The 16,067-nt window shown below is 35.2% G+C and overlaps 1 protein-coding gene and 2 long non-coding RNA genes across 4 annotated transcripts; 1 reads left to right on the forward strand and 2 right to left on the reverse strand.

Moving 5' to 3' along the window:
- The first annotated feature begins 23 nt into the window (after positions 1 to 23).
- LOC123475477 lies at positions 24 to 1,788 on the forward strand. Its single transcript, XR_006650582.1, has 5 exons — positions 24 to 519; positions 590 to 703; positions 771 to 921; positions 991 to 1,053; positions 1,119 to 1,788. It is a non-coding gene; the product is annotated as an uncharacterized LOC123475477 (long non-coding RNA).
- A 9,561-nt stretch (positions 1,789 to 11,349) lies between these two features.
- On the reverse strand, positions 11,350 to 12,029 carry LOC123475487. Its single transcript, XR_006650608.1, has 3 exons — positions 11,730 to 12,029; positions 11,590 to 11,664; positions 11,350 to 11,515 (listed from the first exon to the last, which is right to left on the reverse strand). It is a non-coding gene; the product is annotated as an uncharacterized LOC123475487 (long non-coding RNA).
- A 192-nt stretch (positions 12,030 to 12,221) lies between these two features.
- Positions 12,222 to 15,107, reverse strand: LOC116929131 (lysosomal acid glucosylceramidase). 2 transcript variants are annotated; one of them, XM_045178153.1, is made up of 12 exons: positions 14,982 to 15,107; positions 14,700 to 14,908; positions 14,416 to 14,619; positions 14,204 to 14,330; positions 13,900 to 14,053; positions 13,665 to 13,825; positions 13,507 to 13,601; positions 13,285 to 13,439; positions 13,072 to 13,216; positions 12,926 to 12,996; positions 12,557 to 12,840; positions 12,222 to 12,473 (listed from the first exon to the last, which is right to left on the reverse strand). In XM_045178153.1, exons 2-12 carry the CDS (start codon positions 14,767 to 14,769, stop codon positions 12,368 to 12,370), a joined length of 1,572 nt encoding a protein of 523 aa, XP_045034088.1. In that variant the 5' UTR covers positions 14,770 to 14,908; positions 14,982 to 15,107; the 3' UTR covers positions 12,222 to 12,367. The 2 variants fall into 2 exon arrangements, with proteins under 2 accessions (XP_045034088.1, XP_045034087.1); XM_045178152.1 differs by having other exon boundaries at positions 12,926 to 13,216.
- Between the last annotated feature and the right edge of the window lie 960 nt (positions 15,108 to 16,067).

Below are 16,067 nucleotides of genomic sequence, written 5' to 3' on the forward strand. Positions count from 1 at the left end.
CGGTTTTACTTCCGGTTTAAAAATGCCAAATAATTCCTTATTTGTTTGTCTGCCAGAAAAAAAAACTCATATTTTCGTGTTCTTCGTCAAATTTGGGGTTGATTCCATGTGTCAACTCAAAATACCCCGAAATCGTCAAAAATCGCACCGACCGACTTTTGGCCTAAAACACGTCATAACAACCCCAAATTTGCTAAGGATCACGAAAATCCTACTCGTTTTGTTATGGGCCAACTATTTCCGGAGATATTGGCTACTTCTGGCTAACTCCGGAAAATTTTCGTGACAATTTGCATAACATAAAAAATGAGCTGTATTATTCTAACAATTTCAAATAGTTTTATTGCGTACGTTTTGGTGGTGCAGCTATTATTCCGTGGTTTTTCGCTATCAATAGTACAGGCTGACCCTACGAGCAACGACAGTTTAAGCTACAAATGTTTTAGCGCCTCGTCTTGCAACTAGTACTTGATATGCTAGGTTTTTATGTTTTGAATTGGATTCAACTATTTGAGATCAGTAAAGTTCAAGCTCTTAAAAGCAAGAATTGTATTGATTTCGAAGTAAAATCTATTTTTTTGGGTTTCAGGAGGAAAAACTAGATGGCGTTGATGTGAGTCTATGATAAATATTACGGTTATTTGCATGATACACTCGATCTCGATTGTTGTTTGAAGGTGTACTGTCACCAGACGTCCTAATGGTACAATATGTTTGGATGTTATTTCTTTCAGTTCAATTTTCTGTCACACAGTGTTTTCATTCTCCAGGTACACCCACTATCAGCAGCCTTACAGTGTGCTTCATAAATAAATCAACCCCTGAGATAACATTATCGTTGGAAATTGTGTTTTTGTTGTGGTTTTGTTCTCCACTCTTATTATCCATATGCAATTTTCACACTACTTCATTACCTTCATGGTATGTCAGTTTGTTTGAGTTTGGTTATAATAATGTTTTAGGAAATTTAACCTACTTTTGGAAAACCAGGAGTGATATTTTATCATCCTGGAAAAAGGATTCTGGAAATTGATGACTTCTAATATACAGCTGGTATTCAGGTTTATTTTTACATGTACAACATAGATCTGAATTAATGTTGTTTTGCTTTCCTACAGGCAGATTACGAGATTTCATATATTTACATTTAAGAATAAGCTTCCAATTTGAAATTGGGATTGTGGGAAAGTATTGGACTCATGCTCCGATGGTCAAGGGTTCGATCCTAAGTTCCTACATATGTTCACGGAAATAAATTCAAAATTGAAATATATGTAAAAATTTTATTGTCCCTCCATCCACCCACAAATCCACGACAAGTTGTTCTATTTTGCAATACAATACAATACAACACAATACAAATCATACATAAATAAAACTAACCCGTTGGCTGCCACGCCACTAAATCTACGCTAGCTACATCGCTATCTAATGGATAGCGTCCAAGGGGGACTTGTCCTGCGACAAATCCGGGCTGACACGATGACAGAAGCCTTTGTGAGAATGTACACTCCAGACAACCATCAAAGCATCGAAAAAGGGAAAGTCCCTACTGGTACATTGCCTCGACGATCGACTTTGAGCCACACGGCTTGTGCAACTGTCCCACCCATGGCATATAGACCATTGGGCAGAACAGCGCTGCCGGACCCTAACAAGCTTTAAAAAAAAGGGGATCAAAGTGGGTGGCAGCCAACGGGTTAATTAACACTACACAATTACACTTTACAAAATACAACGATACCACAAAGACGAGGCGATGAATGGACGAAGTGAAGAGGGGGTGACCAAGAGGCGAAGACGAGACGACGGACGAAGCGAAGATGGGGTGACGGGCAAAGCGAAGATGGGGTGACGGGCAAAGCAAAAACTGGGCGACGGGCAAAGCAAAGACTGGGCGACGGCGAAGGCGAAGATGGGGCGACGGGCGAAGTGAAGACTGGGTGACGGGCGAGGCGAAGACATGTGTCGGCTGTTAAAGTAGAAATAAAAGGTGGCTGTGAAAATTTCCCGATAGGGATTCTATCAAAACTCGCATTTCCCAACCCCCTGATACAGGCACCCCTACCCTTCTACAACGACCGGTGGATCGACCGACACTTTTCTGAGACTTTACCCCAGAGATGGCGCTGATGGCGCGGCGATTTCAGGGGTGTCCGCACTAATCTTTCGTTCGTTTTTTTTTAGATGCTGTGCCGCTGAGATTGGTCTCCATTTGTAGAGGAAATAACTCAGCAGCTCCCGGTTGAGTCCCCGTTTTTATCGGCTGAACGACGAAGCAGTGTGGAGCAGTTTACTCAGCCAACTCGAGTCGATTTCAGGGTCTCGTACGTATCCTTTATACGTTTTCGATAGGGTACGGCATGGTCGACAATTCGCCATAATATCTCGGAAACCGTTTGCTAAAAAAGGCAAAACAGACTCCGTATACATGTCCTATGAGGCGTGCGCTGATCTGGTTAAAAACCATAAATGAAATTGGTGCGCTAACAGAACTGTTTTCGTTAATTTTTTAAACGGCTAGTCTAAAGAGAAAACCAATGACTAAATCGAAATCGGCGTTCAATGTCGATTATACCGTCTGATTTTTGGAGAATTTCAAGAGATGTCATTTTTGGCCGATTTTGGCAAAAGTGGAAAGGCTATACCCTTCCCACTTTTTCATTTTTGGCCAAATTTCAAATTTGGCTTAAAATACATGATTTAGATTCAGAATTGAATGAAAATCACGGAAATCAGGTTTATTTTTCTATTGGTGTTATAGTTTTTCAGTTACATGTTAAAAACCATAAAGGAAGTTGGTGCGCTAACATAACTGTTTTCGTTAATTTTTAAACGGCTAGTCTAAAGAGAAAACCAATGACTAAATCGAAATCGGCGTTCAATGTCGATTATACCGTCTGATTTTTGGAGAATTTCAAGAGATGTCATTTTTGGCCGATTTTGGCAAAAGTGGAAAGGCTATACCCTTCCCACTTTTTCATTTTTGGCCAAATTTCAAATTTGCTTAAAATACATGATTTAGATTCAGAATTGAATGAAAATCACGGAAATCAGGTTTATTTTTCTATTGGTCTTATAGTTTTTTATTTACATTTTAAAAACCATAAATGAAGTTGGTGCGCTAACAGAACTATTTTTGTTAATTTTTTAAACGGCTAGTCTAAAGAGAAAACCAATGACTAAATCGAAATCGGCGTTCAATTTCGATTATGCCGTCTGATTTTTGGAGAATTTCAAGAGATGTCATTTTTGGCCGATTCTGACAAAAGTGGAAAGGCTATACCCTTCCCACTTTTTCATTTTTGGCCAAATTTCAAAATTGGCTTAAAATACATGATTTAGATTCAGAATTGAATGAAAATCACGGAAATCAGGTTTATTTTTCTATTGGTCTTATAGTTTTTCATTTACATTTTAAAAACCATAAATGAAGTTGGTGCGCTAACAGAACTGTTTTCGTTAATTTTTTAAACGGCTAGTCTAAAGAGAAAACCAATGACTAAATTGAAATCAGCGTTCAATTTCGATTATGTCGTCTGATTTTTGGAGAATTTCAAGAGATGTCATTTTTGGCCGATTTTGACAAAAGTGGAAAGGCTATACCCTTCCCACTTTTTTTTTTTGGCCAAATTTCAAATTTGGCCTAAAATACATGATTTAGATTCAGAATTGAATGAAAATCACGGAAATCAGGTTTATTTTTCTATTGGTGTTATAGTTTTTCAGTTACATGTTAAAAACCATAAAGGAAGTTGGTGCGCTAACAGAACTGTTTTCGTTAATTTTTTAAACGGCTAGTCTAAAGAGAAAACCAATGACTAAATCGAAATCGGCCTTCAATGTCGATTATACCGTCTGATTTTTGGAGAATTTCAAGAGATGTCATTTTTGGCCGATTCTGACAAAAGTGGAAAGGCAATACCCTTCCCACTTTTTCATTTTTGGCCAAATTTCAAATTTGGCTTAAAATACATGATTTAGATTCAGAATTGAATGAAAATCACGGAAATCAGGTTTATTTTTCTATTGGTGTTATAGTTTTTCATTTACATGTTAAAAACCATAAATGAAGTTGGTGCGCTAACAGAACTGTTTTCGTTAATTTTTTAAACGGCTAGTCTAAAGAGAAAACCAATGACTAAATTGAAATCAGCGTTCAATTTCGATTATGTCGTCTGATTTTTGGAGAATTTCAAGAGATGTCGTTTTTGGCCGATTTTGACAAAAGTGGAAAGGCTATACCCTTCCCACTTTTTCATTTTTGGCCAAATTTCAAATTTTGGCTTAAAATACATGATTTAGATTCAGAATTGAATGAAAATCACGGAAATCAGGTTTATTTTTCTATTGGTGTTATAGTTTTTCATTTACATTTTAAAAACCATAAATGAAGTTGGTGCGCTAACAGAACTGTTTTCGTTAATTTTTTAAACGGCTAGTCTAAAGAAAAAACCAATGACTAAATCGAAATCGGCCTTCAATGTCGATTATACCGTCTGATTTTTGGAGAATTTCAAGAGATGTCATTTTTGGCCGATTCTGACAAAAAGTGGAAAGGCTATACCCTTCCCACTTTTTCATTTTTGGCCAAATTTCAAATTTGGCTTAAAATACATGATTTAGATTCAGAATTGAATGAAAATCACGGAAATCAGGTTTATTTTTCTATTGGTCTCATAGTTTTTCATTTACATTTTAAAAACCATAAATGAAGTTGGTGCGCTAACAGAACTGTTTTCGTTAATTTTTTAAACGGCTAGTCTAAAGAGAAAACCAATGACTAAATTGAAATCAGCGTTCAATTTCGATTATGTCGTCTGATTTTTGGAGAATTTCAAGAGATGTCATTTTTGGCCGATTTTGACAAAAGTGGAAAGGCTATACCCTTCCCACTTTTTTTTTTTGGCCAAATTTCAAATTTGGCTTAAAATACATGATTTAGATTCAGAATTGAATGAAAATCACGGAAATCAGGTTTATTTTTCTATGGGTCTCATAGTTTTTCATTTACATTTTAAAAACCATAAATGAAGTTGGTGCGCTAACAGAACTGTTTTCGTTAATTTTTTAAACGGCTAGTCTAAAGAGAAAACCAATGACTAAATTGAAATCAGCGTTCAATTTCGATTATGTCGTCTGATTTTTGGAGAATTTCAAGAGATGTCGTTTTTGGCCGATTTTGATTGAACCCTTCCCACTTTTTCATTTTTGGCCAAATTTCAAATTTGGCTTAAAATACATGATTTAGATTCAGAATTGAATGAAAATCACGGAAATCAGGTTTATTTTTCTATTGGTGTTATAGTTTTTCATTTACATTTTAAAAACCATAAATGAAGTTGGTGCGCTAACAGAACTGTTTTCGTTAATTTTTTAAACGGCTAGTCTAAAGAAAAAACCAATGACTAAATCGAAATCGGCCTTCAATGTCGATTATACCGTCTGATTTTTGGAGAATTTCAAGAGATGTCATTTTTGGCCGATTTTGGCAAAAGTGGAAAGGCTATACCCTTCCCACTTTTTCCTTTTTGGCCAAATTTCAAATTTGGCTTAAAATACATGATTTAGATTCAGAATTGAATGAAAATCACGGAAATCTGGTTTATTTTTCTATTGGTCTTATAGTTTTTCATTTACATTTTAAAAACCATAAATGAAGTTGGTGCGCTAACAAAACTGTTTTCGTTAATTTTTTAAACGGCTAGTCTAAAGAGAAAACCAATGACTAAATTGAAATCAGCGTTCAATTTCGATTATGTAGTCTGATTTTTGGAGAATTTCAAGAGATGTCATTTTTGGCCGATTTTGACAAAAGTGGAAAGGCTATATCCTTCCCATTTTTTCATTTTTGGCCAAATTTCAAATTTGGCTTAAAATACATAATTTAGATTCAGAATTGTATGAAAATCACGGAAATCAGGTTTATTTTTCTATTGGTGTTATAGTTTTTCAGTTACATGTTAAAAACCATAAAGGAAGTTGGTGCGCTAACATAACTGTTTTCGTTAATTTTTTAAACGGCTAGTCTAAAGAGAAAACCAATGACTAAATCGAAATCGGCGTTCAATGTCGATTATACCGTCTGATTTTTGGAGAATTTCAAGAGATGTCATTTCTTTTGGCCGTTTTAAAAGTGGAAAGGCTATACCCTTCCCACTTTTTCATTTTTGGCCAAATTTCAAATTTGGCTTAAAATACATGATTTAGATTAAGAATTGAATGAAAATCACGGAAATCAGGTTTATTTTTCTTTTAGTCTCATAGATTTTCATTTACATTTTAAAAACCATAAATGAAGTTGGTGCGCTAACAGAACTGTTTTCGTTAATTTTTTAAACGGCTAGTCTAAAGAGAAAACCAATGACTAAATTGAAATCAGCGTTCAATTTCGATTATGTCGTCTGATTTTTGGAGAATTTCAAGAGATGTCATTTTTGGCCGATTTTGACAAAAGTGGAAAGGCTATACCCTTCCCACTTTTTCATTTTTGGCCAAATTTCAAATTTGGCTTAAAATACATGATTTAGATTCAGAATTGAATGAAAATCACGGAAATCAGGTTTATTTTTCTATTGGTCTCATAGTTTTTCATTTACATTTTAAAAACCATAAATGAAGTTGGTGCGCTAACAGAACTGTTTTCGTTAATTTTTTAAACGGCTAGTCTAAACAGAAAACCAATGACTAAATTGAAATCAGCGTTCAATTTCGATTATGTCGTCTGATTTTTGGAGAATTTCAAGAGATGTCGTTTTTGGCCGATTTTGACAAAAGTGGAAAGGCTATACCCTTCCCACTTTTTCATTTTTGGCCAAATTTCAAATTTGGCTTAAAATACATGATTTAGATTCAGAATTGAATGAAAATCACGGAAATCAGGTTTATTTTTCTATTGGTGTTATAGTTTTTCATTTACATTTTAAAAACCATAAATGAAGTTGGTGCGCTAACAGAACTGTTTTCGTTAATTTTTTAAACGGCTAGTCTAAAGAGAAAACCAATGACGAAATTGAAATCAGTGTTCAATTTCGATTACGTCGTCTGATTTTTGGAGAATTTCAAGAGATGTCATTTTTGGCCGATTTTGACAAAAGTGGAAAGGCTATACCCTTCCCACTTTTTCATTTTTGGCCAAATTTCAAATTTGGCTTAAAATACATGATTTAGATTCAGAATTGAATGAAAATCACGGAAATCAGGTTTATTTTTCTATTGGTCTTATAGTTTTTTATTTACATTTTAAAAACCATAAATGAAGTTGGTGCGCTAACAGAACTATTTTTGTTAATTTTTTAAACGGCTAGTCTAAAGAGAAAACCAATGACTAAATCGAAATCGGCGTTCAATTTCGATTATGCCGTCTGATTTTTGGAGAATTTCAAGAGATGTCATTTTTGGCCGATTCTGACAAAAGTGGAAAGGCTATACCCTTCCCCTTTTTCATTTTTGGCCAAATTTCAAATTTGGCTTAAAATACATGATTTAGATTCAGAATTGAATGAAAATCACGGAAATCAGGTTTATTTTTCTATTGGTCTTATAGTTTTTCATTTACATTTTAAAAACCATAAATGAAGTTGGTGCGCTAACAGAACTGTTTTCGTTAATTTTTTAAACGGCTAGTCTAAAGAGAAAACCAATGACTAAATTGAAATCAGCGTTCAATTTCGATTATGTCGTCTGATTTTTGGAGAATTTCAAGAGATGTCATTTTTGGCCGATTTTGACAAAAGTGGAAAGGCTTATACCCTTCCCACTTTTTCATTTTTGGCCAAATTTCAAATTTGGCTTAAAATACATGATTTAGATTCAGAATTGAATGAAAATCACGGAAATCAGGTTTATTTTTCTATTGGTCTTATTGTTTTTCATTTACACGTTAAAAACCATAAAGGAAGTTGGTGCGCTAACAGAACTGTTTTCGTTAATTTTTTAAACGGCTAGTCTAAAGAAAAAACCAATGACTAAATCGAAATCGGCGTTCAATGTCGATTATACCGTCTGATTTTTGGAGAATTTCAAGAGATGTCATTTTTGGCCGATTTTGGCAAAAGTGGAAAGGCTATACCCTTCCCACTTTTTCATTTTTGGCCAAATTTCAAATTTGGCTTAAAATACATGATTTAGATTCAGAATTGAATGAAAATCACGGAAATCAGGTTTATTTTTCTATTGGTCTTATAGTTTTTCATTTACATTTTAAAAACCATAAATGAAGTTGGTGCGCTAACAGAACTGTTTTCGTTAATTTTTTAAACGGCTAGTCTAAAGAGAAAACCAATGACTAAATTGAAATCAGCGTTCAATTTCGATTATGTCGTCTGATTTTTGGAGAATTTCAAGAGATGTAATATTTTTGCCGATTTTGACAAAAGTGGAAAGGCTATACCCTTCCCACTTTTTTCATTTTTGGCCCCAAATTTCAAATTTGGCTTAAAATACATGATTTAGATTCAGAATTGAATATAATTACGGAAATCAGGTTTATTTTTCTATTGTTCTTATAGTTTGTCATTTACATTTTAAAAACCATAAATGAAGTTGGTGCGCTAACAGAACTGTTTTCGTTAATTTTTAAACGGCTAGTCTAAAGAGAAAACCAATGACTAAATTGAAATCAGCGTTCAATTTCGATTATGTCGTCTGATTTTTGGAGAATTTCAAGAGATGTCATTTTTGGCCGATTTTGACAAAAGTGGAAAGGCTATACCCTTCCCACTTTTTCATTTTTGGCCAAATTTCAAATTTGCTTTAAAATACATGATTTAGATTCAGAATTGAATGAAAATCACGGAAATCAGGTTTATTTTTCTATTGGTCTTATAGTTTTTTATTTACATTTTAAAAACCATAAATGAAGTTGGTGCGCTAACAGAACTGTTTTCGTTAATTTTTTAAACGGCTAGTCTAAAGAGAAAACCAATGACTAAATCGAAATCGGCGTTCAATTTCGATTATGCCGTCTGATTTTTGGAGAATTTCAAGAGATGTCATTTTTGGCCGATTTTGGCAAAAGTGGAAAGGCTATACCCTTCCCACTTTTTCATTTTTGGCCAAATTTCAAATTTGCCTTAAAATACATGATTTAGATTCAGAATTGAATGAAAATCACGGAAATCAGGTTTATTTTTCTATTGGTCTTATAGTTTTTCAGTTACATGTTAAAAACCATAAAGGAAGTTGGTGCGCTAACAGAACTGTTTTCGTTAATTTTTTAAACGGCTAGTCTAAAGAGAAAACCAATGACTAAATCGAAATCGGCGTTCAATTTCGATTATGCCGTCTGATTTTTGGAGAATTTCAAGAGATGTCATTTTTGGCCGATTTTGACAAAAGTGGAAAGGCTATACCCTTCCCACTTTTTCATTTTTGGCCAAATTTCAAATTTGGCTTAAAATACATGATTTAGATTCAGAATTGAATGAAAATCACGGAAAATAGGTTTATTTTTCTATTGGTCTCATAGTTTTTCATTTACATTTTAAAAACCATAAATGAAGTTGGTGCGCTAACAGAACTGTTTTCGTTAATTTTTTAAACGGCTAGTCTAAAGAGAAAACCAATGACTAAATTGAAATCAGCGTTCAATTTCGATTATGTCGTCTGATTTTTGGAGAATTTCAAGAGATGTCATTTTTGGCCGATTTTGACAAAAGTGGAAAGGCTATACCCTTCCCACTTTTTCATTTTTGGCCAAATTTCAAATTTGGCTTAAAATACATGATTTAGATTCAGAATTGAATGAAAATCACGGAAATCAGGTTTATTTTTCTATTGGTCTTATAGTTTTTTATTTACATTTTAAAAACCATAAATGAAGTTGGTGCGCTAACAGAACTGTTTTCGTTAATTTTTTAAACGGCTAGTCTAAAGAGAAAACCAATGACTAAATCGAAATCGGCGTTCAATTTCGATTATGCCGTCTGATTTTTGGAGAATTTCAAGAGATGTCATTTTTGGCCGATTTTGGCAAAAGTGGAAAGGCTATACCCTTCCCACTTTTTTCATTTTTGGCCAAATTTCAAATTGGCTTAAAATACATGATTTAGATTCAGAATTGAATGAAAATCACGGAAATCAGGTTTATTTTTCTATTGGTCTTATAGTTTTTCATTTACATTTTAAAAACCAAATTTATTGGCCAAATTTCAAATTTGGCTTAAAATACATAATTTAGATTCAGAATTGAATGAAAATCACGGAAATCAGGTTTATTTTTCTATTGGTGTTATAGTTTTTCATTTACATGTTAAAAACCATAAAGGAAGTTGGTGCGCTAACAGAACTGTTTTCGTTAATTTTTTAAACGGCTAGTCTAAAGAGAAAACCAATGACTAAATCGAAATCGGCGTTCAATTTCGATTATGTCGTCTGATTTTTGGAGAATTTCAAGAGATGTCATTTTTGGCCGATTTTGACAAAAGTGGAAAGGCTATACCCTTCCCACTTTTTCATTTTTGGCCAAATTTCAAATTTGCTTAAAATACATGATTTAGATTCAGAATTGAATGAAAATCACGGAAATCAGGTTTATTTTTCTATTGGTGTTATAGTTTTTCAGTTACATGTTAAAAACCATAAATGAAGTTGGTGCGCTAACAGAACTGTTTTCGTTAATTTTTTTAACGGCTAGTCTAAAGAGAAAACCAATGACTAAATCGAAATCGGCGTTCAATGTCGATTATACCGTCTGATTTTTGGAGAATTTCAAGAGATGTCATTTTTGGCCGATTTTGGCAAAAGTGGAAAGGCTATACCCTTCCCACTTTTTCATTTTTGGCCAAATTTCAAATTTGGCTTAAAATACATGATTTAGATTCAGAATTGAATGAAAATCACGGAAATCAGGTTTTTTTTTCTATTGGTATTATAGTTTTTCATTTACATGTTAAAAACCATAAATGAAGTTGGTGCGCTTACAGAACTGTTTTCGTTAATAGACCATTTTCACGTTGCGAAAAGCAGTATTCATGTAGTCCGGCAACCCTGCAAGCCGCCATTTGTAGTCTTACTTAGCCTTGTTTAGGTGGATTTAACATAGGCTAACGACTTTGAGGAATGATTTCTCCCATTAATTTTGCTACCAGGAGCAAAATTATTGTGGCACGTTGTACGTCAGGATATTGCCAACATTTCAAGTGCCAAATTTTCAAGAATTCGCTACACGATGAAATGGAACGTTTCGACTAAGATTCAGCTCTCAGAACTTTCCGTGGTTTGTTTTGCTACTCATAAATCTGATCTTAATTATTTCTTAGTCTTTCCTATAGAAATGCAAGGTGTTAAGCCCCGTTCTTGAATGCGCTGCGGGAAAATATTGACAGGACTTACCTACAGATCTTTTTTCCCGAAACCTTTCAAATGGGATAAGTTAGCCTATTATACACGAGTTGTGGCCAATTTTCACCCGCACTGGTCACTGCGATACTTCCAGAACGCGACGTATTTTCTACATTGAGGTCCGTAACAGTAGATAATCAAAGATCGTTTCAAGCAAATTATCAGGTAAAATCTGTCGAGGAAATATAATTAAATTTTACTATTTATCTTTTGAGTGCACAACTGCACAATAATCTGTTTAAATACTGTTCGCTTATTCCTTGCTCGGCTTTTTCAAAACGCGTTTTACGGTAGTTTTCTCTTCTATTTCAATCTTTTTTTCTGCTAAATGAGATGCAGTTAAAAACGAAAGAAAATTTTATGATATAATTCAATACAAAAGTTACCTTACGGGCAAAATAAAGACAAACTCAGAACTGCACTACTGACGTAGTATTCCATGACGATAGTCACATTAGCTGCAGTTCTCCATTTCAGTCAGTTGTCCGGGTGAGGGTGGGATCATTTACTTTTGGCTTACACACTTCTTCCTTCCTAACTTGTTATTTTTCTTTCTTGCTTTCTCTTCTTTCCCAGTTTTTCTGTTTGTATTTGATAGTTAAGCTAGGATCCATTTACCTGCACAGAATTGCTATTAGAATAGCAAACAGATAAAGATCTAAATCCAATGGAAAAAAAAACTTTTCATGAAGCGGAATAAAGCTGATCGCCTATCTCCCTGATAGGCGATCAGCCCAACTCACTAGCGAAACTGGTGGGGAATCTTTGAACCCCCTACTAAACACCCGCCCCCCAGCAAAAGGGATAGGACGATCGTGCTTTCCTATTATATCGTGATCAGATGTATAGGGATTTAAAATAAGCCCGACAAAATAAGCTGACTTTTTATTTATTTATTTATTTATATATTTTTTTCAAAAATCTAAATAAAATACGATTTGTATTCAAATTTTGATGGATATTTATGTGTTAGAAGACCCAGAGGCCATTTCAGTGTGGTATCTTGCCCTACGTGCAATAGAAATCAGACGTATACAATGGTATGGATGGATCGGGCTGGGCAAATCAATGTAAGCGTTCCATCGACTCGATCAGCGTCTACCAACGAAATCATCCTTTCTTCATCCGAGCTATTATTAAATATTAGGTAGGAAAAGGTATTTAGAAAAGGCCTGTTCGAAAGAAAAAAAAACGAAATATTGTTGTTTCAAACCGATTTAAAATAACGATCGATCGTTTGCCGTCCGGACGTAGGAAGGCCGTTCCAAACAAGCTCCTAGTACTATCACTTATTTCCAATTCAATCCTGATGGAATCTTCAGGGATGTACTTGGAAAAATGTCCCATTGCGTAAAACATAGGCTGCTTATAGAACTCGTCTACGGTGTTGTTCACAATAATTGGTGCGTCTACGTAGTTCTCAGCCCAGTTTGGTCCACCACCTTCGTCCAAAACAAGATTCCAATCCACCCAACCGGCAACCCAATGGTTGAGGTCCTAGTGTCATAAACCATGGGAGCCAAGTATTACTGTTAGCAAACCGTTAGTAAATTGAATATCAAAAGAGAAAGGAGAAGTCAACCTCAATAATGTCATGTGCATAAGATTCCAGCCGTTCCCACGAACCCATAATGACTGGTTCTTCATAGGGTCCTGAACAATAAAATAATGTTTTATTGCTGTATTTTATAAGATTTTCGTTTTTAAATATGAAATCTGTGAGCTTACCATTACAAGCTTCTGTGGCAAGTATAAACCGGTCAGGAAAGGCTTCATGTGTGGAGGTCAAAACGGAAGGTGGCACCAGATTGTTTGCGTACCAATGGACACCGAAGCCGGAGACGTATTTATTGGCTTCAGGATCTGCTAGTACCTGCGAAATGCGGTAAATAGCGAAATGGTGATGGACCATCATATAGTGATTACAATTCATTTTCCTACCGTTTCGGGCCAGCTAGGCATAAACGTCCGCTGGTCATCCACAACCATGATGTTAACGTCACCAAACCCTTTGTTAGCCAACGTTGGGCCAAGGTTTTGGCCTACAAACAACGCTTGATCTTCGGGGCTCCAACCCATACAATTCCATGAACATCCTGAAATTTTGAACATGTGTGATTCGTGTACATATTGATTTACGAATAATGGAAGGTTACTGCATACCTGGAACTCGTCCGTTATTAGGCTCGTTCTGTGCAGTGAGTGCCCAAAAATTGATGTCATGCTTCCGATATTCTTCAAAAACCTGTTTACATGATCTGATTACTAGTTTCATGGGTTAATGATACAATAAAGAGTTTTTATAATATAGTGTGACTCACTTGACGAAGTATTCTGCCCATGGTTGATAGTTTTCCGGTAAAAGATGACCAAAGCCGGAGAAGTCATTATTACTCTTCATCCAGGCAGGACCACTCCATGGACTTGAAAAAAGTTTAATTGGTTTCGAACTGATTGTTTTAGCCCAGTTGATGAACGGGATCTATTCATAGGAGAAAAAAATTACCAAAAAATAAACATAATTAAAAAGGTGTGTTGCAGATTTGGTGTTCACACCTTAAAGACAAGGTCTTCTTCAGTCAAACTAAAATTGGAAAGAGTCGTGTCTCCTGGGAAGTCATCGTAGGAGTAAGGGTACGTGGAAAAATCACTGCCAGCAATAGGGACACGCCCAATTCCATACTCGATGCCGAGAGTGCCAAAATACGAGCTGTGTTATCCATAAAGTTATCAACATCGTTTCAACAATACTGTTTTAAAATCACATAGAACACTTGTAGGTTCAAATTGCTTTCCACATTGCATTAATGTTAGAGGCACAGTCATGTACCCAACCTATTATAAATTCATATTAGTATACCTAAGAAGAAGTTCCTGAGCTGGAAATGAGAGTTTTGCTATGTTAATACCAGCAGCATCTGTAAAAGCTCCCCCAAATCCGATGATAGCTTGGTAGGTTTTGAAGGCGTTCACTGTTATCTGAAAAACTGATACCAGTGTTACCACAAGGAAATGAGCACTTGTCAGTTGTGCTTAACTTGGGAAGGAAAAATCAAATATAATAAATAATACCTGTGGATTCATTTGAAGGGATGTCAAAGTGCAGGTAGTGTGTTTGAAACCTTGAATCATTTTGTGTGGATGAAATGACTATGGCTTGGCCGGTTGGGAGAGGCCCATCGACACTTGGTGCACTGTCACAGTAGGTGGCATTACACACACATACAAAACTACTTTCACCATAGTATCGCCGAAAGCAGTCATCAGCAGAAGCATCTATTCATTAATAATCATAAATTATTTTCTTTTTAGGATTGCAATCATCATCAATGAGTTACTGTCTTCTTTGAACTTACCAGAAATTGTTAAACTGCAAAAAATTGCTGGAATTATGATTAAACTGTAGTCAACAAATAGTTTCATCATTGTGGTTCGAAATACGAACAGAAAACTACTAAGTACAATTGGCCGGTATATTTAGCCGACCACCTAGAGACCAGGTTTTGCCTTCGCTTCGTATCTTCAAAGTCAAACAAGTCCGGCATTTGACAGTGACGTGATAGGACTGCAGTTTGTTTACGTTCAGAGATTCAAGTTATCAGGACACTCAACTGCAAATAAAGGTTTTGTTTTCTCACCTCTCAGTAATTCAGCATGGAGTATCCCAAATCGCTCTCTTAGCCTTTGCCATTTGCTTGCCGGTGTATACACGCCATGATAAGCAGCCGACTCCTATGGCAATCGGTTCGCCACGTAAAAAAAATTTAATCATTTTATCCATTCCGTCTTTTTCTTTTTGTTTTGCACTCGTGGCCATCTAGCGCTCGAAACGTAACTACGTAGGTGTTTATTCTTTTTCTTTGAGATTTATGTGATGAAATGCATCTCTATCCCAATCAAAAGAAACCCAGGTTGAAGCATGGTTCAAGCGTAAAACTAACTAAATTCAGAATGGAATAATAATTATTCAATCGATTATAATAAATTGGAAATCACCCGACTTTTTGTACAAAAAAGTTGCCCTTAAAAGTCAACGGCTCCCGTGTTCGCGGAGTTCCCATTAGACTTAGTTTTTTACGTTTTATTCAAAAACTTTCGGCCAATTTAAAAAAAAACTTGATTTCCGTGATTATCATTCAATTCTGAAATGAAATGACGTATTTTAAGCAAAAGTTGAAAATTGGCCAAAAAGCCTTCCCACTTTTGTCAAAATCTGCGAAAAACGACATCTCATAGAATTCGACAGAAATCACACGGAATAATCCTAATTGAACGTTGATTTCGATTAAGTTGTCGGTTTTCTCGTAAAACCACCTGTTAAAAAACAGTGCTGCCCATTTTAAAACTAAGTTTTGAGGTTTTTCTGATTTCAAGTGTTTGCTACTCTGGATCTGTTTCATCCAAAAATCGATTATTGATTGGGAAACTAATATTTTATTCGGAATAAGCTTCTCATTTTGGTTGCAATAGGTTAAGTTTTATTGAATTCCAAGTCAAAATTCTAAGCCGAATTTTTATACAGTAAGTCGGTCTTAAAATGTCGGGCTTAATTAATCAAGTAAAACTAGATATATTATCAATAGATGGCTACACTGTTACAGTGGATCGTCTGCAGTAAAAATTCATGGTTCATCAGATGTGGCCTAGTTGTTAGGGATTCGAAATGTGTTCAGGTACGGAACACCATAGCACATTTGAATGTACAGTACAAAATATTTGCGTGA

The sequence above is a fragment of the Daphnia magna genome, linkage group LG8, assembly GCF_020631705.1.
Source record: "Daphnia magna isolate NIES linkage group LG8, ASM2063170v1.1, whole genome shotgun sequence".
Lineage (NCBI taxonomy): Eukaryota > Metazoa > Arthropoda > Branchiopoda > Diplostraca > Daphniidae > Daphnia > Daphnia magna.

Coding starts and splice junctions, on each gene's coding strand:
- LOC116929131 (XM_045178152.1), bottom strand. CDS start 14,769: ATGATGAAACTATTTGTTGACTACAGTTTAATCATAATTCCAGCAATT. Junction 13,440..13,506: donor TAATAACGGACGAGTTCCAG/GTATGCAGTAAC, acceptor TCAAAATTTCAG/GATGTTCATGGAATTGTATG. Junction 12,841..12,925: donor ATGCACATGACATTATTGAG/GTTGACTTCTCC, acceptor TTATGACACTAG/GACCTCAACCATTGGGTTGC.